Source organism: Aythya fuligula, chromosome 10 (genome assembly GCF_009819795.1).
Source record: "Aythya fuligula isolate bAytFul2 chromosome 10, bAytFul2.pri, whole genome shotgun sequence".
Classification (NCBI taxonomy): Eukaryota; Metazoa; Chordata; class Aves; order Anseriformes; family Anatidae; genus Aythya; species Aythya fuligula.
The window spans coordinates 9,956,688-9,981,353 of NC_045568.1; the positions used below are offsets into that span (position 1 = coordinate 9,956,688).

At 50.2% G+C, this 24,666-nt stretch overlaps 1 protein-coding gene across 1 annotated transcript in view; it reads left to right on the top strand.

Moving 5' to 3' along the window:
* The window catches only part of NCKIPSD (NCK interacting protein with SH3 domain), a 46,977-nt gene that overhangs the window by 9,012 nt on the left and 13,299 nt on the right, over positions 1–24,666 (top strand). Inside the window, exons 2-6 of the mRNA XM_032194217.1 lie at positions 9,426–9,538; positions 10,289–10,490; positions 14,179–14,266; positions 16,022–16,650; positions 23,075–23,245. Of these exons, the coding sequence (XP_032050108.1) occupies positions 9,426–9,538; positions 10,289–10,490; positions 14,179–14,266; positions 16,022–16,650; positions 23,075–23,245 (1,203 nt within the window). The remainder of the gene's footprint in view (positions 1–9,425; positions 9,539–10,288; positions 10,491–14,178; positions 14,267–16,021; positions 16,651–23,074; positions 23,246–24,666) is intronic.

Sequence of the window (24,666 nt, forward strand, 5' to 3'; positions counted from 1 at the left end):
TGTAACATGCAGCTATGGGTCTTGATGGTGTCTTTGTTCCTTTTGGGGCAAGAGTTCATGTTAGATTTCTCATTGTCCCAAGATAGCTCGATTGCGTCAACTCCCTGAATTTGGGTAGCAGCTCGGTGCTGATTGCTTCAGCAGAAGCATCCCCTTTACCAGGAATAAATGTGCTTGCAGCAGCAGCTCTTAACTAATAAGCATGTTGGCATACTTGGGATTTTTGTGTATGGCCAATTAGCGCGATCTACCTCTTGACAATGCAGCCTGGGGCATATTTCAGCCCTTCCGATGCCTTTTCCCTCGCTGCCCTGCACCTGCACCCTCAATGGTCTTTAAATGGCTTTGCTATAATTAGCCAGCACGCTTAACTTCGGGTAGCTTTTGTGTGTAGTGTGCTAATAAGGCAGTGGTGTGAGTAGCATCCCCTGCTGGGGAGCACAGCTTGGAGCGTGCCAGTAAGTCTAGTTGCCAGAGTCTGTGGTGATGGGGGAAAAAGGCGATGCCCATCGTCATTCAGGTGTTCCTAATGGCCCACCTGAGAGCAAATGAGCATTTGAATCTTGTCTTGAGCCCAGTTGTCAGGTTGTGTGCAGGCCCTGAGAGGAGGTCCTCGGTCTGCTCGCTGTCTGCAGAGGCCTTATCGTTTAGCTTGTACCACCAGCAGCCTGGGATGAAGTGTGACCTGTTCGCAGGGTGGTGAAGCAGGACGTGCCTTTTAAGAGTCAGTTAGCTCTTGTTTAGATCCCTTAAGGAGTATTTTGCACCCAGGTTTATGTCATGACAGAGGGAGGTGCTGGGGTGAAAGGCTTGTTTGGGGGCACTGGTGGAGCTGATCTGTGCAGCCAGAAGGTGCTGGGAAGGGGGTGGCTGGGTACTGTAAGGTATCCTGGTCTCTCTCCTACTACTGATACTTCAGATACCTGTGCCTGTGACCCAGGGAGGCTGTGGACAGTAAAGACGTTGCTGGTGAGATCTGTGGTGAGGGAGCGTTATATAGAAATGAACTGTATTTTTTGGGGTACCTACTTTGGAAAAACTTCGTAAGTGTGCTTGCTCTCCTGGGTCCCTGGCCTGAAATATCATTAGCAGGAGAAGCCCTCAAGGATCTCGGTCTACCTGATGTGCTCAGGGTTGTTAGAAAGGATGATGATGAGAGGACTATTTACCATCCCTCTGCCTTGGAACGGAGCCTTGATCCTTGGGAGGGTGGCGCTGCTCTCTCTGGGCATGGTGATGCTGCAGGCCTGGCTTTTCTGGTTGCTGTTGCGTGGAACAATTCCACTCCTCATGACAAATGTTCAGGGATTTTTGTATGGTGTTTTTGAGGCTGTTCTATCTCACAGTATAGGTGTCATATCTGATCCCATTACCGCGATAAGCTGCATTTCGAAAAGGACGTGCAGGTATCCTGAAGACAAGAGGTGCTTGCTACAGAGGAAAGTACTGGGTTTTCTGGGTGATGTAATGTGGTTTCTGATCCTACCCTGCTGGCTTTCTTTTGATTTTTGGGGCTAGAAGGGGAAACCACATCCCTTCATGGCAGAAGAGGCAGCTTTTGCTCTGCACACAGAGCCTGGGACGCTGGAAAATTGTTTTCTCGCCAGACTGCCAGCTGATCCTGCGGCAGGCAGGCTGCCTTTCATCCTCCCGACCAGAATAATCCTTGTTTGGGGAGAGCTTTGCGAGGCCTCTCTCAGGTTTGCTGCTGGTAACACGAGGCAGGTTCCCATCCTGCAGTGACAGCTTTGTGGGAAGGAGCTGCTAAAAAAGATCCTGGGGACCGGTGTTTGGTTTATGATTTTGTGCAATTTGTACCTGTCTGGGAATAAAACGAGCTGAGGACTTCCCTGTGCTTGCCCCGTGAGGATGGCAACTCCTTTCCCTCATTAGTGCCTTTATTAAAGTCTGTGTGGCTGTTTGTGCAGCAGGCACCGGAAAGCCGCGCTTGTTCTCTGTGTGACAGGCCTGAATTGTTCGAGCCCGAATCTGTCGGCTCTGTGTTGCCTCAGATCTGGAGCTGTCAGCCCTCCTCTCCCCGCTCCCTTCATCCCTGGCCAGCACTGCTGGCAGCTGCCGTGCCTCTGACTCCTCTGTCCGATGTTCCCCGCTGCTCCAGCGTGGGCTGCGAGGGCAGCTGGGCGCTCTGTCACAGCCCCCTCTTCTGCTCCATCGCTAAGAGGAGCTTCACACTCTGTCTGCCGTTTTGGCTTTTGGCAGTGCATTAATTATGCCCAGAGAGCAGCGTAGCTGCAGTTTGCCTCCTCCCTCTGCCATTCCACAGGAGAGGAAGGATTTTGGAAGAAAAGCTGGTAAATCAGAAATGGAGATGAACCACAAGTTATTATCTCCGTCTCATGTAGCTGTCTGAAATCTGTGTCAGGCTGGGGGATGCGGTAGGAAAGTCCCCTTCAGTGAACACACACATACATGTTCTCCTCTCGCATCTGGCTTTATGCATCAGTGGCATTGACAACTTGTTTGCAGATTTTTGTGCTTGACCTCTGAAAACCTTACCTGGTTGATTCTTGTGTGCTGGAAATGTACTCCATGGCAGAAACTTGGATTTCCTGGTCCTGCCTCTTGTAGTACTGTTACCTTCCCAGCGTTTTGCTACAATCCCTTCTATAGAAACGTATTTTGAGAAAGCAGAACCTTCCTTCTTGAACGAGGAACCAGGAACTCATGTGGTTTCCCAGGCTTGTTTCTTTAGGGCTCCATCTTTGCCTCTTGTCTAAGCAACACTTAGCAAACGTGATCAGCTGCAAAGAGCATTTCTGCAGCTGGATTTTTGACTCACATCTATGTCTTCGATCAAAATAAATATGGCCTGACACTTGTAGTCTGCCCTGCATGTCTCCAACACTCTGGGAAGTCATGAATTAGTTGCATTTTTTATCATGCTTCATGTAGATTCTTCTTAATGCTCTTGCAATAACTGCATGCGTGTAACCTAGGAGCTGTACTGAATCTCACTGAGAAACGAGGGGCATCTGCAGTGGGTATTTTTGGGCTACCAAACTGGAGACTAAAGATGACTGCGAAGAACTAGCACAACTGTTGTATTTTTTTCCTTTACTGCTAATATGTCAAAAGTCCTGGAATAGCTTCTTGCACTTCACTGCAGCAGCTTTCCTTCCACCTTTATATATCCTCGTTCGTAGTCCTGAACTTTCTGCAGCGTAGAGACTATATCTGCAGTTTTCTTTTTCAGTAAGTAGCAGATGGTAGCTCTAAAATATATATTAAATATATATATACACACACATATGTAAGTGGAAACATGTTTGCCTTGCACAGATGCAGTGATTGTTACTTGATCATGCCTGATATTTTCCCTTCTTGACAATTGTGTGCCAAAAGGATATTAAGCAGCTAAACCTTAAAGAGAGGGGGAGCTCTGTTGTCTGGCAGCTATTCGCCTGGGACAGAGGCAGAGAAGTCTCCCAAAGCATTGGGAGCCGTAGGAATTAAGGCATCAGGGAATGGCAAGATATGTAAGTAAGTGTTGACTGCTTTGTTTTAAAAAAACTATGTCTCTGTGCTTTTATTCACTTAGCATGTTTTGGCTTAAGAGAAGTGTTCTGGTTACTGGAGGGCACGGAATTGCAAAGGGAAGGAAGCAGGGGCTGATTCTGCTGATCAGCTGCACGGGATCATCGTGGCCAGTAAGCAGGGTCTGAGCATGGCTGGAGAGACTCTGGATGAAGCATTGGCACCTTCGGAAGTGCACGTGTGCAGTGGTGGGTTGCATGCATTTCGTTGTCCCTCAGTGTCTCTCCCACCTTCTCTCTGACTGCAGAGTTGCCTGCTGCCGAGGGAGAAACTGGCCTCTGGCTGCAGACCAGTCGAAGCTTGGTTGCTGTGCATCCCTCTGCTGCCTCTGGGATTTTGTGTATTCCGAGTGCCACTTGTGCCTCTGCTGTCCCTAGTTAGTACATCTCTCTTGCCAGGGACTCTGGCTTCTGCTTTAGCATGATTTGCACAACTTAAGCCCTTTCCCCGGCTATCCTTTCTCTTCATTTCTCATTTGTGCACGCTGTCCGCTTCAGCAGCTGCTGTCAGCGTACAGCAGAAAACACTGATCTGGTAAAAACCCACTCCGGCGTGTATCAGCAGGAATTCAAGCTCCGTTTCTGGGCTGACTCTTTGTCAGAAGAGCTCAGCCATGTCTTTGTTTGCTCACTAGCTAGGAAGAGATGCTGCAGGTTATTTAGGAGCATTTCTCATGGTATTTGCTCAGTAACCAGGACAGTTGCCCATTGTTCCACTTGCATTTTTATCATGCGTTATTAAGTGCCGCAAGGCACAGCATATTCATACCGATGAGAATAAGTTAATGCCTATATCTTGGCCAACAGCCTTGGGACTAAAAAATTCTGATTGGGGCTGTAAGAAGGGGAAGAGGAAAGAGCTGAATTTCCAAAAGTGATACAAATGAGCTGAGTCTTGTGGTTTTTTGATGGTTGTTTTTTTTTGTTTGTTTGTTTTTCTTTTTGGATGAGCTGTGTGTTTCAGAAGCAGGAACTCGTATCGGGTACATCTCTCTGTCACAGGCCTGGCAGAACAAAGGCTGGTTGATTTTTTTGTAAATTGCTGCAGCGATCATGTAAATCTGGAAGGATTACAGTGTGCAGACAGTCGGGCGGTGACTGGGGACGAACTGCGTGTGACCTAAGAGGTGGTGTTTGTCCCTGATTTGAGCAACAAAGACCCAGTCTGTGCCTGTGTACGCTAGCGGGATAAATATCCTAATTTCAGCAGTAGTCCGTGTCAGTGCAGCTGCATGAAAACTGAGCTGTCACTGGAGACAAAACTTTGTCTGTCTTGTTATGAGAGCTGGAGCAATGACGTGAAGGTAAAAATCAGCAGCCCTGCTTGGGTGCTGCTATTATGGCAAAAGCTGCTGCTGGCAGCTGCTGAAATGAGGGCACCGATTCCTGCACATGCTGAAGAGCAAGCGCCTTTGATCATGAAAAACTGGGGAGGCAAGGGAAAAAATTCTGTTTTCCTTGGATCAGCCTCCTGCAGAGGCAAAGAAAAGCCTGCCATACATTAATGGGCCACTTTCATAAAATGTAGGAGTCTTGCACGCACAGGGTGGCTCAGCTTGTGTTTGCTGCGCTGATGCAGCTGTCAACCTGTTTGTCTAGAAAATGCTTTTCTGAAAGGTATGATTATTCTAGACTACTGAGCAAGTTCTTCCATGTGACTGCATTCAAACAACACAGGTGCTGAGCAGGGCCATGCACGTGGAAGAAATCAAAACAAGAAGGGAGGGGGACGATGTTTTGGGTACCCTGGGGAGACCAGGGAAGGAGATGGTGCTACCTGCCTGGCCAGGACACTGGCAGTCTTGGTGTTTTCTGAATGGCTCAGTTTTCTCCTCAGCCTGTTCCTCTGCACATGGGGAAGGCAGAGGCATGTGAAGGAGACATCCTGTGCACGTCTCCTCTCTGGGGAGGCTTCTCCTGAGGCAGTGTTTTTCCAGTGTGCGGAAGATGAAAGCAACACAAGCTGCAGGGCCAAACACATCCTCACTCATACACATACATCTGCACCCTCAGCGTGGCTGTGCCCAGCATTGGCCACACTCAGGTACTGCAAAATGTGCTGGAAAGATGCTTTTTGAAAGCATCTGTGGTGCAGGGAGAGGCATCTGTCCCCTCCCGGCTCGGGAGTGGGGAGGGAGGCGCGAGGAGCTGGGGCCTGGTCCTGCCCCTCCTCACGTGGGGAGTCTCCTGCGGACGGGGGCAGAAGGAAATTGGCAGGCGGCTCTGGGGAGAGCCTCTGTTTGCTCATGTTATTAGCAAGGAGAGAGGAAATAATGATTTATTGATGCTGCTGTAATTCTCCTTCGCCGGGCTATGAAGGAAGAAATTCAGATTTCTCTGTGATATTCCTGGGTCTAATTGAGATGTAACTCCTTCCTGGAGGGGAGCTCACCTGCAGGGGGGAGCTGTTGGGTGCTGGAAGTGCCCTTGATTCTCTACCACAACTCGGGCTGTGTGCGAGGCATCCCATTAACCAGTCTAGTTGGTGATTGCTCTTTCTCAGCCCCATAGTATACCCAGACTGGCCTTGGCAGGCTGCTCATAGAGCCCAGGGTTTCTCTGCTGCAGCACATTTGTTGAGACCAGGGGTATCTCATAGCAGGGTGATGGCTGCTCCTCTGTGGAATTAGATGCAGTGGGAATGGCTCTTCACAGGTATCGTTGCATCACCAAAATACCCCTCTCTTTTCACTTACTTTGGGCAGAAAAAAATCCTGCTGCTTACAATCACCCAGATGTCTGTGCCACCCCTGCTGAACAAGAGCCTGTGGGTGCCACCACACACCTTCATCCCATGTGGGCCTGCCCTTCAGACACTGTCCCCACAGGATCTCCGCTGCCTTGCCAACCCTGTGCCTTTTAGGGGATTTGTTAAGGTGTACAGTTAACAGCTAGCCTGATGCAGCGGCTGCTCAGGGCTCCTCCAGCCCCCATTACCAGCACACTACAATAAATCTGGCTGAATTCCTGGGCTTTGTGCGGCGTCTCCTCTGACAGCGTGCCATACAGCCGTGCCCTTTTCATCTGCTCCTGTCTGAGCCAGAGCTTAGCTTGCGATGAGCAGGGTTTCATCTCTGTGTATCCTCGAGTGCGGGAGGGGACAGGGCTGTTTGTAGTAAAGGACCCTGTGGGGACAGTGGTGCGAGTTTCCCTTGCATCAGCTTGGTGGCTCTGTGCCCTGTCGTTAGTGTCCGTGTTCTGCAGGCTGTAGGGGGGTAACAAAGCCATAGGTCTCCAGAATGGCACATAAGTGTGCAAGGAGGTGCAGGAATGCACTGTGTGACCAGGATCTGTGCCTGCGTGTGTCCAACGAGCTCTGAGCTTCCTCAAGAGCGGTTGCCAGGCCCGGCAGGTGAATGAGTCTCTGCTGGAGCTGGCAGTGTGGGGTCTCTGGTTCCCAGCCACTGCAGGAGGGTCCCCTTGAGCTGGTCACCCTACGAGCCCTCAGCAGAGGGAAGCAGTTGCTGAGGTGTTGGCAGACCTGGCTTTTACCTCCATGCACTCTGTGCTCCTTTTAACTGCAGTGGGCTTGTTTTTTTCCCCCCCATCCTCTTCAGACAAAGCAGTGCTGTTTTGGTTAACCTCCAGGAGCAAGTGGCTGACTCGTTCCTTCTAATTGCTGATTTATGCAGGATGTTGATTTGTATTTTTTGAGTTGATTAGCATAGTGCTGCGTATCCTAAAAACCCTGAGTGTGAGTTGCCCCTGTGCTTGAAGATCTGCCATCTGAACAGACCAGCGGGCAAGGGAAAGGGACACAGTTTATGAGCAGCATGAACATCATCATAAAGTGCAAGTGGCAAGTTAATGCTGCTTTTTTATTCAATCCCTTTTTGACAGGGCTGCGTTAATAGAGGGTTGGGTGGTGAAAACAAAGGAAAGAGCACAGCGGCAAAAAGCCAGTTGTCACAGCACTGTTGCATCAGTGTGAAAATGCTGTGCTTTATCAGAAAAGAAGCACCGTATCCGTAACAAATGGCATCACGCAGAGCGAGCAGCGGCACCAGCCTGCGGGTTTCTGTGGCTGTGGTGCCAGGGGCAGCTGTGTTATGGGTACACCGAGTGCTGCCCTTGCTGATCTACGTGGGCTTTCAGTCAAGGGTGGGAAGTAGGGTTTGCTTAAACCATGGGGAAGTCAGCAAAAGCTGTGTAATAACATGCCTTTCCTTCCAACACCCCTTTGAATGCACTGAAATGAGCTGTGCTGCATTTCCTTACTTAGAGCTGCAGTCAGAGGTGGTGAAATTCTCACCATGATGGGGCCGCTTGGAGGCTTTATCCTCAAGCTGCATTCGCAGTGTTTTTTTGGCCTTGCTTAGATACCTTAATGAACTTCATAGGTTTATTTTAACATACCTGCTTTTTAAATTTATTTTAAGACTTCCCGCATTGCTTTCTTCTTTCTTCCTTTCCTGGGGAAACAGCCAACAAAATTCCTCCTAAATTTTTCATTTTCAAAGCTGAATATTGCAGAGAAGGCCTCTCATCCTCACCTTGTTTGGTTTGTTTTTTCTTCTCCACAGTCTGCAGTCGCAGTTAATTCACGTTTAGTTTAGTAATTAATCAGGATATAAATAATACATAGCGTATTTATCAGGAAGCTGCATGCCAGTGCTACAGAGGCAGGCACTTTTGGCCCCTGCAGGGAGGGGTTGCCTTCTGCTGCTCGGCAGCCCCCTAAGGCCAATTAAGGTGCATCCTTGATGAGATTCCAGCCGCTCCTTGGCTGGATAAATGGCTGCTGTGGTGCAGGGAGAGGGGCACAGCAAGTGAAGATAAAGGGGATTTTGGCCTTCAAACAGCTGTGGTGGGTGCTGGAGCCCAAGCTCCCCCCTCTGCCCCTGCTCACCCCCTGTGTGCAGGGGCTGAGGCCGTGAGAGGAGGTGGTGGTGGTGAGGAGATGGCGCTGGTGGCCTGTGGCTCTGCTAAACACAGGGCAAAGGCCCAGTAGCATGTCCTTTGCCTTCAGCCTCTTTCTTGTAAAAGTCTTTTCTTCTGAAAATGTGTCAACTGTGGATAAAGCCTTGGAGAACATCCCAGGCCTGGAAACCGGCTTCACATTCCCCTGCCCCTTCACCACAGCTCTCGCCCAGCCTCCCCCATAAGCTCAGGGAATGATGCCTTTTGGTATTTCTTGTTTCAAGGCTGGTGTTTATTTCGGCTGCAGCAACGAGTGCTAAGCTGGCTGGCAGGAGGAATAAATGTTGCTATGACAGTTTGGGTGGAGATTTGGAAAAGCTGCTTCAAGTTGCAAAACAACCGTCAAGAAAAACAGACAAAAAGCAAAGATGCCAACCCAGAGCCGGGTGGCTCTGAAGGCCACCAGCTTGTGGCTGGGCCTGTGATATTCATGGCTGCCTGTCTGCTCTAGCCAGGGCAGTGAGAGCAGCCAGAGCTGAGCTTGCAGTAATGGGGTCTCGAAGGCTTAATGGGGTCTCGAAGGATCCCTGTAGCAGGCCGAGTACCCGGGGCTGCTGCGTGCTGCTGGAGCTCTGCCCTGGTTTTCCTGCAGTGATGGTGGCACTTCAGTGCCGGAGGGGTGAGGGAGACAGCAGGGCTGCGCTGTGCTTGCTGGAGCTCCACACAGGGACTTTACCCCTTCCAGGCTTATGGTTGGAAAGCAAACTCCGTATGAAGCATGGAATCACGTATGCTCCCTGTGGAGGGAGGAGGGAGAAGTGAGTCTGTCATGAGATAGATTCAGACTCAGGGAACTGCCTGTTGGCCTTTCGGCTCACACGGTGTCTGCTCTGTGGGTTTCGTGTACTGCTATCTCTCCTGCTATAATCTCTGATGCTCCCCCAGCCCTCCCCTAAAAAAAAAGTCACAGCTGAAGCAGTACAGTAACGTGCAGGATGTTGTGTTTCTCAGGTGCTGGAGCAAGATGTGGTTCTCCAGTCTATCGACCGTGCCATCGAGGCTGTGCACAATGCGGCTATGAAGAATGGAGGGAAGTACAACCTGGAGCAGAGGGATGTCCTCCAGTAAGTAGGACGGGAGTCTGGGTGAGGTGCAGGTGGAGGGTGCTCACCGTGTGATGGGTGTTTTGTCTGTTCCTGGAGGAGAAGTTGGATGTCACTGATCTGAGTCACTCTGCTGCAAAGTGCTGATGTGCTCAGAGCTGGCCAGTGCTTGAGCTGATGCTACTCCTGTTGCCCATGTCCAGTATAGCAGTGCTTTGGTCTTGCCACTCTCGCCCTGTACATATAAAGAAGAGGGAACGTTTAGCTGCACTGTAGGCTTAGAAGAGCAATCCAAAACCTCTCTGGCTATATTTTCTCTTCTCCACCAGCCAGGAATTGTAGAGGTTGTCGGCTATGTGGCACAGAGCCCTTAAAATGTTCTCAAATAATTGCTTGTGAGGAGAATTTTATTTTTTTCCTCCTCTGACACCTTGCACTCTGCACTGAGGCACACTGGTTTAATCTCAGTTGAACAGTGATTCTAAAGTGCAGGCAATTTCTGAAGCTTGCAATGCAATATGTGACTCTCCCTTGAGGAAGAGGCATTTTTCTCCTGTGAAGTGATGAATAAATCATAGGCTTCTTGCAAAGCCTCTTCCTTCCTCCCCCAAAAGTGCTTCCTTAGTTGTTAATGAAACTGGAGTCGGTACTCAGAGTAATATAACCCATTCTGGTATATATAACCCCAAAGCAATATATCATTTAAATGTTTCAGCACAGTCGCTCCCGTCCTTTAGCTTTGCTGGTCCTGATGTCGTCATTCCATTTCAGAAAACTGATCCATCACCGGAAGGAGACTGTGTCCCGCAAAAGTCACTCTCCCACCCCACAGGGGATGGTTATGACACAGTCCTCCAGCGATCACCATCTGGATGTGGCACGGCAGCCCAACGGCGTGTGCCGGACGGGATACGAGCGACACCACAGTCTTCCGAACACAGAGTTCGAGGAGGAGGATGAAGGTCCCTATCAGGTAACAGCAGCTGGATACCTTCTAGGTCCCTCCTTCAGTGGTGTGATATTGCTTTTCTTGTTTAATAAAATGCCTTTGTAGCTGAAGTGTATCAGGTGTTGTGTTGCTTGCCTGGGGCTGTTGCAGTGTGTCCCTGGGTGCTCTAAATTGATCCTGTGCTCTATCCAAGAAGTCTGGAACAGTTCCTCTGTCGTTTACACTTGTAATGGCTTTTGGGATCCTTGACGAGATCCAAGATCTTTTGGTGATGTGCAAGTGCTGCTCTAGATTGCGTGACTGTTTCCTGATGACTTTCTAAAAGAGTTGCAAGCTCCCCAGAGAATACTTTGCAAAACAGCTTTGATGTAAGCAAGCAGAACTCCCTCTGAGGACTGAGCACTGCTTTGTTTCCCCCTTGTTAAATCTGCACAATACCATCTTTGGTTCTTAAGTGTTTATCTGCTGTGGCTGCCAATGTTTACTACTTTTTTTATATATAAAAAAAAAAGATCCTTTGTCTGCATATTCCTTGTCATGCTGAATTAAAGATAAAATGCAGGGAATATGATTTAGAGCGGATTTTGTATTTTTAATCTAAGTGGTATACAATTCCAAGGTTACCGTGTGGCGTCGATGAGGCTTCAGAGAAATAGCCAAGGACGAGGACGGATGCAGCAGTTGTTCAGGAAGAATGATGGGGCAGATTATGCTGTGTGGGTACTGCTGGATGTTAGGGCTAAAGGCTAAGCAGGGATGAGCGCAAAGATTTTTTTTTTCTCCTATAGATGATGATATACACCGTAGTTTGTCTTCATCTCCACGCAGTTATCTTAAATGGGCAGTGTTTATAAGACACTGATACACTGTCACTCCTAGCAGATGAGGCTTCTTTTACACATAAAGAATTGCAAGTTTACAGAGATGAAAGGTAGCTCTGGCTTGTGCAGAACGCAGCGATCCCTACAAACCCCATTTTTCTCCTTAGTTTTCTTTTCTGGGCAGCCAAACCAGCTCCATTCTCAAGCCTCCACATTCTAAGCTAAGAAAATTGAGCACTTTAAGGCCTATTCACCGTGCTGATTTTCCTTCTTTATCTGGCCTGTGGTTTGGTTGGTTGCCAAAAAGGAGCAAGGCTGACTCCTTGGCTAACAGAGCTGTTTCTGTCCGGGTGGCATTGAGGGTGCAGTTGTAGGGATCCTAGCATTGCCCTGTGCTGAAAGGGCTCATTGATCTTATAACTGCTCGGTAGAGGAATTTCCTGTATGCTTTGAAAATACGAAAATGGAGGAAGCATCATAGCTTTCTTCCACTGTATCTGGTTATGCAGCTGCCTAAGAGACCTACCGAAATCTGCATTTTTATCAGTAACTCCAGAAAAGCAGAAGTCTTGGGATGTGCTTTTCGTTGCTTTAGATTTTCGGGTGCGTTTTATGTTTGCATATGAAAACTTGAGCAGGATTTTTGAAGTGCAAATTTCAATGTTGGTAGCTTTGCTCCCCTGGGACTGAACTAGATAAAAGTCCTTGGTGATGGCACCCGTGCTGAGTCTCTCCTCTGTAGTTAGCATGGGGCAGGAATTGGGGGCAGCTCTACACCAGCTGCCAAAGGAGCAGGTTGGGCTCTTGGAATATTCTCCCTGCTCCCTTGGCAAGCTCCATCCTCTCTTCTCACCTCTGGACAGGAGATGTCAGAGCTGCAAGGACTCCTGTATGGCCACCTTCCCCATGGCAGCTGCACAGAGGGTGTTCTCTCCCCTTTCTTCCCCTTCCCTTGAGGATTTTGGTGTTGTACACCTCTGCTTGAACCCACTCAGTGGCTGGAGCGTAGGGCCAAGGCAGCGGGCAGCCATCTGTCACCCCCCAACGCCTGGCCATGCCGTGGCTCGCAGCTTGGGCAGGCATTAATGCTGCGAAATTCACTCGATGCTTCACATTCCCATTGCAGCCGCTCGGGCTGCGGCACGGGGCTGGAGAGCTGCTGGCATGAGGCTATGTAGGGCTCTGAGCTAACAGCAGCCGTACATCTATTAATTTACACACTAATCCGTAGTAGTTCTGTTAAACTTGCGTGGTAAATTTGGAAGGGAGGCTGAAGCCGTGGAAATACTCCAGAACGACCCAGCCCTAGCAGTCTCCAAATAATGTCATGCTGCTGCTCTAAACTCCACACCCGCCCGCCTGCCTGCTAAATCCTGCTGCTTCTGGAATTGTGGCTGTGCTGTGCCAAGCAGCTCGGGCGCGTGCTGGTAGCTCTGCCCGTCGGGGGAGAGGGGTGTGCTTTTAGCACAGCTGAGCTTTCCAGATTTCGGACCAGCCTTCCAGCTGCAGGCTGCAGAGCCCCTCCTGATCAGTTTTGGCGCTCTCAGCTGTGCGGTCTCTTTTTTTTGGATTGCTTTTAAAAAGGCCAAGTACCTGCTTGCTGGATTCCATCTGGTTCTGTGTGCGAGTATCATATAGCACTTTGCCCAGATAACAGTGAGAGGTGGATTGACAATAACAGCAGAGCTCAGCCTGGGAGTTTGCAGCGGTGTCTCGTTGTCATCTGCTGGCTAAAGGCACTTGTGAAGAAGTGCCTTGCTATGAGACGTAGTGAAAGGTTGGGTACGTTAGGTGTTAGGAGAGAGAAGGGGATCACCAAACCCTTTTCTAAAGGTTCCTCTGTCCGGTTCACAGAAAGGCTTCTCTTTCAGGGCTAAAGAAACCTAGAAAACCATCAGTGTGTGATGGCAGATTCCAGCTGGTGCCAGCCTGGGCTGTCAGAGACGTTCACCCATCACCTCCTCTCCCTTCCCGTTGGAGCCGAATGGTTTTGCTGCGGGCAGCAACCGCGATATCCCGTAAAAGCAGAGGCACGTTTCAGGCAGAAGTCCCTAGAGACCCAGATGTGCATGTCCTGACCCAGGGCACGAGGGTACTGATGCAATGTGCTTCTGCTTAGTTTGGCCGCTGTGTTCAGCTTCCTGCTGAGCAGAGGTTAAACCTGAGGTTGCAGCTCACCGCGGAGATTCTGAGCGAGAGAGCTGTCGGGGATCACGGCATCTGAATCAGAGCACGGGAACTTGCACATTCCTCTCTCTGCATTCCTAGCAGAGGAGACGTGCAGCAGGGACAGCAGAGTTAGTGCAGCTCCCCAGCAAAAGCCTCTCCCCGCGGGTTTTGTTCTAGGTAGTGTAGGATTGCACAGAGGGTCCAGCCCTATTTTCTCCCTCCTGCGTGAGCCAGAATAGCAATGAAAGCATGGAAAAGGCATTTACACATCTCCAGCCCTTGGCTTTGTCTTTCTGCAAGGGTATTTGTAGCTGATGTAATGGATCTCTCCAGAAGAGTGTCTAAATACGCGCGGTGTTTGCAGCCTCTGCGGAGCTATTGAGAGTAATGTAAAGTCACGGTGAGTGTGTGGGACTGCATTTGGAAGAAAGGAGGAGTAAATGCTTGACAGGTCTACACGACGTGTGTGCTGTGTGCTGCTGAACACAGCAATTAAACAAGGGCTGCTTTTCCCGTCACGGGGAGGGGATGAAGCAGGTTTGAGTCCTGCTTTGTTCTTCTAGGAAGCCGCCTATTAATATCTGTCCTCCCGAGGAAACTTCCCGGAATGATGAGAGAGATGTAAGGACAAATTTACACACGCACACAAGAAAGGAGGTTTCATAACAGAGAATGTCTTTATTGTCTGCCTCCTTTGATTGCTCTGAAATCTTCCCTTACAGATCCCACCGCAGCCTCGGCGCGCTGCTCCTATCACGCCCCCACCTCCAGAGAAACGCAAGAACGCCCAGCTTGCTGCGCCCGCGAAAAGTAAGGACAGCCTGCTGTGGGGATCGTGGGCAAGAAACAGGCACGGTGACCAGCTGCTTTTGCTTTCTGCTTAGAAATACATCCTCCTGGTGCCAGCAGGATGGCTGGGGAATAAATTCCTACAGGTTTCAGCCCCAGAGGTGTCGAGCTGGTGGCCAGTGCTCCTCTGGGTGTCCTCTGGTTCATGGGGGGCCCTGGCAGCCTGGCACGGTGCTTTCTCCTGCTGGCCACAGAGGGATGCCAGGTATGGTGTCTCCCTGGAACTCAGACCAGCCTTTCTGATTGTTCACCCAGCTAATCTAGCCAGTGCACTGCCGTGGGGTACAGGAGCCTGGTGGCTGTGTCTCTCCCAACGAGGCACTGGGACTCCTCCAGGCTGTGCTAAGTGCGGTGGTTCACCAGGGGGAGCTCACTGGTAGTGCTTTTGGGACAGGCTGAGGTCTGCTTTTGGCTCCCTGCCTGCTGGGTGCTTTCTTTGTGCAGTGGTCAGATGAGATTTTCACGAAATCAGCAGCCGGTGTCCGTAAGAAGCAGCAGTAATGCCAAGGGCACGTGCGTGCTGCCAGCAGGCAGGGGGACCGCTACTTGTGAGCACTTCTGAGCAGAGCCAGACATCGGGGCCAGCACAGGAGCTTCTCCACCTTCAGCAGAAGGGGGCTGGCAGAGGGAAGGAGCAGTCCTTTTGGCAAGGAGCAGCCCTTTTGCTAAGATGCTGTCAGCTTGCCCAAGGGCTCTCCTGTGCTGTGATAGATACGCAGCTAGTGACACAGCTCATTTCAAGCTCGCTCCCCTGCTGAGAAGCAAGGCAGATCTGTTGAGTTGTATGCTGCTGATGGAAACTTGAGGCTGGCACCAGCTTCCGTAATGGTATTGAGCCATTTTCACCGTGGTAGTGGGAATTGGCAAAGGGCAGTTCCCTTGAACTCATTATCTTGATTTAATGAAACATCGTGGGAGCTGTAATTTGTGCGTGCTCCTCTGTGAAGGGGAGGAGGAGGAAGAAAGGGGTGATAACCCCCACCGTGGGAGGGAGGGGTCCATCCTTTATGCATAGCTTGTGCTTAGCCATGAGATGGAGCCTTCCTGCCGGTGGCTGGACAAGTGGAGGGCTTCCAGAAACAAAGGGCAGGAGGGCTGGGGTCCAGCCAGCAAAGGAGCAGCAAAGGGTGTGATTTGTGCTGGCTGTGAGACACATGGGAGGTGTTTCATGTGTCTGTCCCACTGGTCCCTCATCTGGTGCAGGAGAAGAATATATTGCCCAAAGGCAAGGACATAGGCAGTTGTATCAAACCAAACAAACCCTGCAAGGTACAAGTATCCCTAGCAGGGATACTTGTGCAGGTGACATCCCTAAGCTCTAGGTGAAGATATTCCAGTGTTTGCCCAAGCAAGCGTCTGTTTTCATAGTTGGGGAGGGGGGCAGACTTTTTCTGTCCCTTAGCCCTGTTTCTGCCTCCCTCCTTTCCCCTGCGTAAAACACTAAGCCCTTTGAAGGGTATTCATCTCAATAGGGTAGTTTTCCCCTTTCTAAAGAGGTGATTGTGCGGGAATGCTCCAGAGGGAACTTGATACAATTTTGCTTCGAGATAAGTGAGGCAGGAAGAGGAGTTAAACTGCTCTGGTAGCATGCACAATGAACCTTTTAATGGACCGCGCTGTAGCAATTTTTTTTTTTTTCTTTCCTTTTTTTTTTTTTTTTTTTTCCTTCCCTTTGATGCAGTTGCTAAGGCATTTTTAATTGTTTCCCTTTTTCAGACGCTGTGGAAATCATCCCCGGGTCAGCTTCTAGTGCCTCGTCCATGAGCACCACGTCCCTGGATACCTTGTACACCGCTTCCTCTGCCTCGGAGACCGCTCTGCCCACGGCCACCTCCAGCCCTGCCAACACGCCGCCCCCCGTGCCCAGCCGCAGCGTGCACACCACCATCACGCGCAATTTGGACGCCGGCTCCGTGACCCACTCCCGTTACGGGACCTCCTCGAAGGACGGGGCCAGCAAATCTCCCCAGAGCAAGCGGGCTGCCCCGGCTCCGCCGTCTGAAGGGGGCGTCCAGAGGTCCCACACCGTGGACGGGGAGAAGGCCTCGCAGGGGAAGAAAGCCGCCCCGGCGGCCCCCGCAAGCCTGGATGCTTTCAGCTCCCTCTGCCTCGAGGATAAGAAGGCGGCTGCGGTGGAGCCGGCGCCACCAGAACCCAGTGGGCTGGTGGCATCCGTTCCCAAGACGATAGGAGCCGAGCTGATCGAGCTGGTCCGCAGGAACACCCACCTCAGCTACGAGCTGTCCCGCGTGGCCATCGGCGTGGTGATCGGCCATATCCAGAGCTCCGTGCCGGTAACCAGCGGCATCATGGAGCAGATTCTCATCTCCGTGGTGGAGAGTAAGGTAACGCATGCAGGGTGTTGCTGGCTGGCTGCTCTGAAAGGCCGCAGCACCCACGTTAAGAGCTCAGGAGAAGTTCTCTCCTGGAGAATGGAAGGCAGGGAGGTTTATTCCCCAAACAAGCTGCAGGTGTCCTGCTTAAACCTGAACTTGGAGCTGGGGGTGAGAGGGCCCTTGGAGCTGGGAGGCGGTGGTGGAGGGGTGGGTGCTTTGGAGGAGGGTACAGCAGGGGGAGAGGTGATGAGGTGGGCAGCAGTGAATTTATTAACCACACGAGTGCATCGCTAGGAGATGACAGCCTTCCAGGTCCCAAGGGCAGTGCTGGTGACTGAGCAGCCATGGGGGGGATGCAGCAGGACTTGACGTGCTCTGAGAAAACGAGTAGGGTTTATTTGGGAGTGTTTTGTGATCTGATGGGAAGGGGAGATCATGAAGTCTGTGCTTAGCAGTCATGATTGTTGTTAATGAGTGAAAGCTTGCAGAGGGACACTAAAGAACTCAAAAAATTAAAAGGGAAAAATAAATAAAATCGCAAGAGGCTTATTGTCAAAGACCGGGGAAGAACCCAGTGAGGCTATGTTGAAGGTTTAGCATTAGTTCACTGTACCTGTGCAGAAACAAGAAGGAGAGGAACTATTCCAGCATGTGGCTGTGGCAAAAAGATGGATGGGGACTGAAATAAATAAGAAAATTTACTCTTTTTGCTTCTCTTTTTACTCTGACGCATGTTGTTGACTGCTGATTGTGAAAGCTTATGGAGAGCAATTGTGGCAGCATAAAATCAGAGAGAAATGAACAGTGACTTTTTAAAGAGGTATCTTCTGCTATGGATGCAACAAACAGAAGCTGTGGAAAATGGAGCCATAGTATTAAGTGCTTTTTAATAAAAGCCTTTAACAAAATAAGGCACTGTATAAAACTTTCTCTTCTTCTACTGTAGAAAAACTTTCTCTACTTCTACTTATACTCTGCATAGATTCAGCATGCCAGTGTGTAGTATAAATCTGCGTGGTTTTTGTCTCTCTTGACTGTGGAGTACCCAAAGCCTGTATTTGTCTGGCTTGGTCTTTCATCAGAGTGATAAAAACTCGTTTCCCGCAGATGTGTACTTCACATCTCTATTATTACATTAAAACGTTCCTCAGCCCTATTTTTTTTCCCCAAACAACTGCCAAAGAGTAGTTTTTCATCCACTGGAGGAAGAGAACTACCTTGACCTTGTTCTAAACCTTATTCCGAATGATCACATCGTTCCTCCTTCCTCTGGTACAGACAGAAGGGAGAAATAAGAGTACTTCTTGCAGCAGTCGTTGAAACAGCAAAGCACATCTAGGCTGCTTTAGTTGAAGGGATAATAAGTTTTAGCTCCCACTTGTTAAATACAGCCCCAAGGAGTGCGTTCCCTATCAACATCTAAGATTGGAGTTCCATTGCTGATGGCAAAATTATAATGAACTGCTCGGAGGCATTTGAATATGAAAACTACTGGCATTCAAATTTCAGATCAAATCATGATCTAGTTAAACGTCTCCTGGAATAGTGTCCTGTAAGCAATCAGCAGCCCTCAGTTTGTGGCTATAACCCGATGGTTAATTGCTTCCTGCTTCAGTAACAATGCAGGGTAATGTGTGGGCTAGATTCAGCACAAAAAAAAAAAAAGAGCTGTTTCACACAAATGCTTTGGCTCTGACTCTGTTACTAGGATCGGGGACAAGATGTGGATATTATTTTTATCTTTATTGTATCCTGAGAACAGGTGTTGAATGTAATGCCACAGAAGTCCCGTTGTGGAAGGTGTTGGTGTGCCAGGTTTCTGCAGCTGGGATTTGAGAACCTGCTCCATGGCCATCGCTGCGACCAGCTTGGAAGGCATGGGAAGAAATTCTGACAGTGGTGCAGGGGAGAGGATGGCTCTACCTGCAGCTGATAGATAGGGCTCTTAGGACATCTGTGAGGCTTAAAAATGCCTGGCACAGTCTGCCTGTCTCTGCTGATGTCAATGTTGTGGTTAGGGTGTGCGTTTTTCCTGAGCGTCCCACAGGGATGTGTCTCTGCTGAAGGACAGCAGCCTGGTACTGGGTGGGGTTGCTCCTTCTAGAGTGAAAGAGCAGCTCTAGCTGCAAGGTGGCTGTGCTGCTGTGGCTCCGAGCAGCCCAGGTTAATGGTACAAATCATTGCTGTAGACTTTGTGGTGTTCAGTATGCCAAATCATGCCACCATCTCAGGGGCTTCCGTGTAGATTTGTTGCTGAGTCGTCTGTTCTAGGTCAAGGGCGTTTTTTCTTTAATTTGTAACTTTTGAAATCCCTCTACACCCCAATCCATGCAAATACACCGTTGATACTTTTGCCTATTTTCTCAAGGTTTTTTTTTCTACCCCCTAAAACAAAAAGTGAGATTTTATCTTTGATTAAAACTCTGCTGTGGTGATAGTAAATATACCTGTTCGAACCTCTTATATCACAGCCTTTAATTAGTTGTATCCTTTCTGCTCTTGTTCCAGTCTTAATTTGAAGTCAAATCACTGGTTTACTAAATCAATTTCAGGAATCCATTACCTCGCTCTTATTCCCAGTGCTCTCAGAAGGTTGAATCGTGGTGGCATTTCCCTTTTATTTACCTCGCTCCTCCTCGACCGTGGAATCTGCACAACCCAGAAGAGGGTTTTATGGAGGGAGAAAAGACCTCTCTGCTGGGGCAGCCTCGCACTCCAGCCTCTGGGCAGGTGCTGCAGAGGTAGGCTGGGAGAACAGCTCAGGCAAGGAGAGCCCTGAGGGGCTCATCTCTTTTAAAAGAGATCTCAGAAATATGGGAAGCCTGGCCCGTGGGAGCAGAAGTGCCCAGTTGTCCTGGCCTTGGCAATGTCCCCTCCTCATGAGCAGGGTGGTGGCTGGGCAAAACGAGCCAAGGAAAGCTGACAGCTTCCTTTTCTTCCTTCTCTTTTCAAATGCATCGCGGCAGCGACCGTGTAAGCGATACAGTGGAGCTGGCTTTCATGGGAACTCTTTGAAATTTGGCTGTAGCTGAAGGTAGTGTAGATGCTGCCTGATTTCCAAGCATCTAGAGAATCGTTGGAATTAGTATGTATCGGCGATGTCTGATTGCGGTCGGCTCTGCAGAATTATCTCCCCTCTGAGAGGAGGAGAGAGCACCGCAGCTGTCTTGTCGAGGGAGGTCGATTTCGGGATTTGTTAAGCTGAGTGTGAGGCAAGAAGAATCGCCTAATAAGATAGCTACACCTTGAGTGAGCGTGCTTAGAAATCACTTACCTGCTTTTTATTGAATTAGCGGTGCCACTTGTGACTCAGCCATCTCCGGTTGCCTCCGATTGAAGCTCGGAAGCTGCTGACAAAGCCCTGGCGTTCGGCTGGGGCTTGGAGATCTGCCCGGGCTGCTGGGTGAGGTCAAACGGCTCTTGGCCGTGCTGGAGACAGAGGAGCAAGGTAGGGGGTCAGGGTGGGAGGTGAGAGGGCTTCCCTTGCAGGGCTGGGCTGTGCCCCATCACCAGTGTGTGCTCATGATCCAGCTGCTGGCCCCAACGAGTCGTGGCCGTGCTCCTCCAGCTCTGCCCTGAGTCCTCGCCGCCTCTTGCCTTCAGTTCTCCTTCGTTCTTTGGCTCGGCTCTGTTTAAAGCAGAAATTGCTTTTAACGAGACACAAATGCTTCTCTGGGGTTTGGCTTTTCTCCGAGGGAGCCTTTGTCCCTTTGCTTCCCTGGGATAATGGGGAAGTCAGCGGGGTGAGTGCTTTCAAGGCTGACTCATCTGGCTGTGCTGTTAGCGGATCTAAGCAGGGCTCCTCCTCAGTGAGATATTGTAAGAAACGTGAATGTGGAGGGGGGAGGAATGCATTAGTGCTTCGGCAAGTCCTTTGCTCGCTAATTGCTAGAGGAGCAGCCTTCACAGGGCCCGTGCCAGGCAGCCGTCTGCGCTCAGCGCTGGATGGGCTGCGGTCACCCGGAGAGAGACCAGGACATCTGCACAGCAAACATTTGCTGGGCTGCAGGGGGCACACCTGGAAAGCAAAGGTTGTGAAGACTTTACCAAAGCATGGCCAGCGTGGTGGGAGCCAGCCCAGCTCCCCTCTGTCCCCTTAGCACCTGTGTGTGGCAGCCGTGCCTGCCCGCAGCACCGCGTCCCAGCAGGGGCCAGGTTTGCTGCCCCAGCGAAGGGAATTCCCAAAGCGGTCCCCCTCAAGTGTGGGGAGGACCCCACTTTTATACAGATTTGTCTCAGATCTGTATAAAAAGCTGCTGTACGACTTCATCGACTGCACGACTGTTCATCTCCTCTGAGTCTTGTAGGAGCTCGACGCTTGGTGGAGGTGTAAGGGCTGCAGGTGAGGGGTCAGAGGAAGCAGATTGGTGACACGAGGCTGAATCAAGCCTCTTATCACCAATTAAAACAGGTAATCATGAAGTGCTCACCCCAAGACACCCCGGCAGTGGACCAAGGTACAGGAGAGGGGAGCCCTCTCTGGCAGCTGGGGCAGGTGAGGCCCGGAGGCGATGCTGCGGTGCTGCAGGTCCTCCTGCAGAGGGTGGTGGCAGGGCCAAGCGAGCCCTTAGCAAACCTGCTCGGTGCTCAAACACCGCCCAGCACGGACTTGTCTGTGTTCCCTTCCTGAAATCTGTCTGTCCCATCTCGCTGCTGGCTGCCCGGTTAGCTGCTTGGCCATCCGCAGCTCCCCGGTAGTTTAAGAAAGAGTTGTTAAAATTAAGGGAGATGTTTAAAATTAAACTTCTGTGTGTGTGCTCCTTCATTATCTGCTGGCAAAGATTATGTAATGAGCAGCCGCAACAAAAATATTTTCCTATTATATAATTGAGGCATTGAATCAAAGTCTTAATTAGTTCACACCCCAAATACCACGGAGCAAATTACTAACAATCCTGTCGCTAATAAAGCAGATTAAACGTTACAGTTAATAAACTTGGAGCCGTTCTCCCAAGAAGGCTGCAGGGCTGTCGATGCACGGGAGGAGCGCGTGCTCCTTCGCTTGGCAGGCGCCTGCTGCTCTTATTTCGGGTGTGTGGCTGTTTGTTGTCCCTGACGGAGGACACGGGCTCGTTTTTCTGTGCAAAGTCACTCTGCTGGTAACGTGAGGTCTGCTGAAAGCTCGCTGCCACCAGCTGTGCGCCCGACCTGCTGCAAGGAGCTGTGCCAGGGCAGGATTTAATCCGCTCTGGGTGTCTGGGGGGTGAAGATGCTGCGCAGCAGCGGGGTGCCCTGGCTGATAGCAGGGCAGGCCTCTTCACACCGAGTGCTCGTGACTTGTCACCGCGTGCTGCAAGACAGCTTCATCCCAAAATTGCTCAGGCTTTGGTCTCGGTGTGTTGGTTAGCCCCGTTGTCTGGATTTCTCAGCTCATTTCTCCTCCACCTTGCTGATCTCCTGCTGTTTGTTGTCACTGCTGCCAAGCCCTTGTGTATGTAATTTAGGTTCTTCTGCAAATTAGTTCTTACCTCTCCTAATGCTGCCTAAGCTCATCATCTGTAATCAGCCCCATTCCCTGTGCCGGTTCCTGATCTTGCTCTGCATTCAGGAAACCAGGTAGTTCTTACGATACCCTTACATCATTCAACGTCTTGCTTGTTTTGCAGGGAATAACCCTGGGGCTCAGCGAGGTTGGGGTGCCTGATGCTCCTGGTGCACACTGAGCTGCTTTTATGAAGCTGCAGCAATGTTTTGCTGCCCGGTGGGAAGGAGGAATCAGGGTTTGTGTGGTGCTGGTGGTAGGGCTGTGGCCAAGTGTTTTGAATCTCCTTTTAAATGCTTAAAAATGTGCAGAGGGCTGTAGTCATCTGAGCTGGCTTCTTGCCTTAAGTTTGTCTTTTAGTACGTGGGCATTCCCCTTCGTGCAGCGTTCACCCCCTGAGCAGGGAGACGGCTGCTGCTGTTTCCGAGCACGCTGCCCTGCTGCTGAGGGAAGTGGGAAGTTTGTGGTGTGTGAGTGTCTGCTACGTTACCGTTTTGTCACCCAGAAAGGAGCTGGAAACGTTGGCTTGACTGGCTTGGAGATAGGCTAATATGGGCAGTGAGGAAAAAAAGGGTGTGAGTGGTTTAAATGAAGCTTCTTGGATATCTCAGCATCCTTGGAAGCCAGCTAAAGCTCCAGCAGGGTGATGACAGCTTGGATTTAAAGACTTTGTGACCGCGCACCAGTCCTGGCACCTATTTTTGAGGGCAGGAGTCCAATTTGATTCATCAGCTGAGCTAGCTGTGCAAGGAAAGGAGGGGGAGTAGACACCCCAAAAAGTAGAAAAGCTGAAATAATGGCCAGGTCTGAAATTCACTGCCTTTTTGCTGCCAGTTCTCGACTCAATGAGGCCAACTGCCAGTCCTGAGACGAAGATTGCTTGAAGCAATCACCTGAACAACAGCTCTACCTGCCAGGACCCCAGTGAGCACTGACTGTGTCCTCTTGCAGGATCTGAGCTCAGGGCTGCCCTCGGGACAGATCTGCCACGATGAGCAGCGGCTGGAGGTGATCTTCGCAGACCTGGCCAGGCACAAGGACGATGCTCAGCAGCGCAGCTGGGCGCTCTACGAGGACGAGAACGTCATCTGCTGCTACCTGGAGGAGCTGCTTCGCATCCTGGTGAGCAAATTGCTCTTTGTAGGCATAGCACAGCAGACGGATGCTGGTGAAGTTCCTTTTTTTCTGGTTTCCTTTGTCCTTGTGTAGCCATCAGATTTGCTGTTTCAGGGAGCATGGGCTTCTTGTGCATCTCTTACAGATCGTGTGAAGCCTTGCCCCTTCTGTGCGGGGTCCTCAGCACTCTTGAACTGCCTTTCACTCCACCTTACAAAGCACATAACGAAAGGAATTGTAGAACTGTTATTAATGGTGGTTATGGTATTTGCCTCTAAAAGGAGAATATTAAACCTCTCCTACAAAAAAAAAAAAGCCTCCAACAGCAAACCTGGAAGCGTGCTGTGTTACTGCACACGTAGGTCCATTGAAAACACCTTCTGTGGCCAGGACGGGTGGCCAGTGTGTGCAAGTTGGCATCAGGGGTCTGTGCCATATCCTGAGCGCTCCCATCTGTGGTCTGCTTGTACCCTCACTGCTTTAAGTCTTTAGTGGAAGTGTGATATAGGGCTGCACCAAATTGTAGCTTCCAAAGCTCTGCTGGTCTTTGAAACCAGTGTCTTAACTGGCTCTAAATACGTGGGATTTCTCAAATATACAGCGTGTCCAGGTAGACCAAGTTATTTTCTCCCTGCCTTTATTCATGCAAGTACTGGGAGGGTGCTCGCCCAGTAAATGCAGAGATGTGAAAGTTCTTCAGTTCTCATGAAAGACAGCTTCAAAGCTGTTTCCGCGAGCAAGTATAAAACATTTATAAATGTATAAAACGTTTGTGTGTATGGGAGAGGTACATCCCCGCAGTGCACAGCAGGGGAAATGCTGTCCTGGTGCTGTCTCTAGCCCATATAAACCTACCTGTATATGGGGAGCAAAACAGTATGGGAGCTGACACTTGTTGCAGTGACATGACCTGTGTTACAGGTGCCAGCACTGACTTTGCTGAGGCACCTGTTTCATATTCCTCTCTGCTTCTGACATAAGCAGAATAAATTATTATTTTTTTGCATAGTAAATGCTGTTGTCATTTAGCTCAAAACATGAGCTACCTTCTCACTGCGGGGCCTGCTTCTTTGTGTAATGATTTCCTCCTAATTTATTGTGGGGGGAGGTACGGTGCTTCTCAGTACAGGCCCAGCACTGGAGCTGCCATACAGAACTGCAGGATGCGCTCATCCAGGTACTGCTCGGGTCAAGGGGTTTTTAGATGTTTTCAGCCCAAGACACGCTGTACAGCAGAGATGTTTCTTAAGAATTCGCTTTGATGCAGAATCTCCAGGGTGGCGGGTTTGGAGCTGTTTGTGCTCTAGCTTTGGTTGCTTTGTAAGGTGGTTGAGCTGGGGCTACTGAAATCCAAGAGCAGCTAGCCTGCCTGGAGCTCTCTGCAGCAGCTGCCTCGCTGCTTTGATGTGTCACTGTGCTGACCAGTT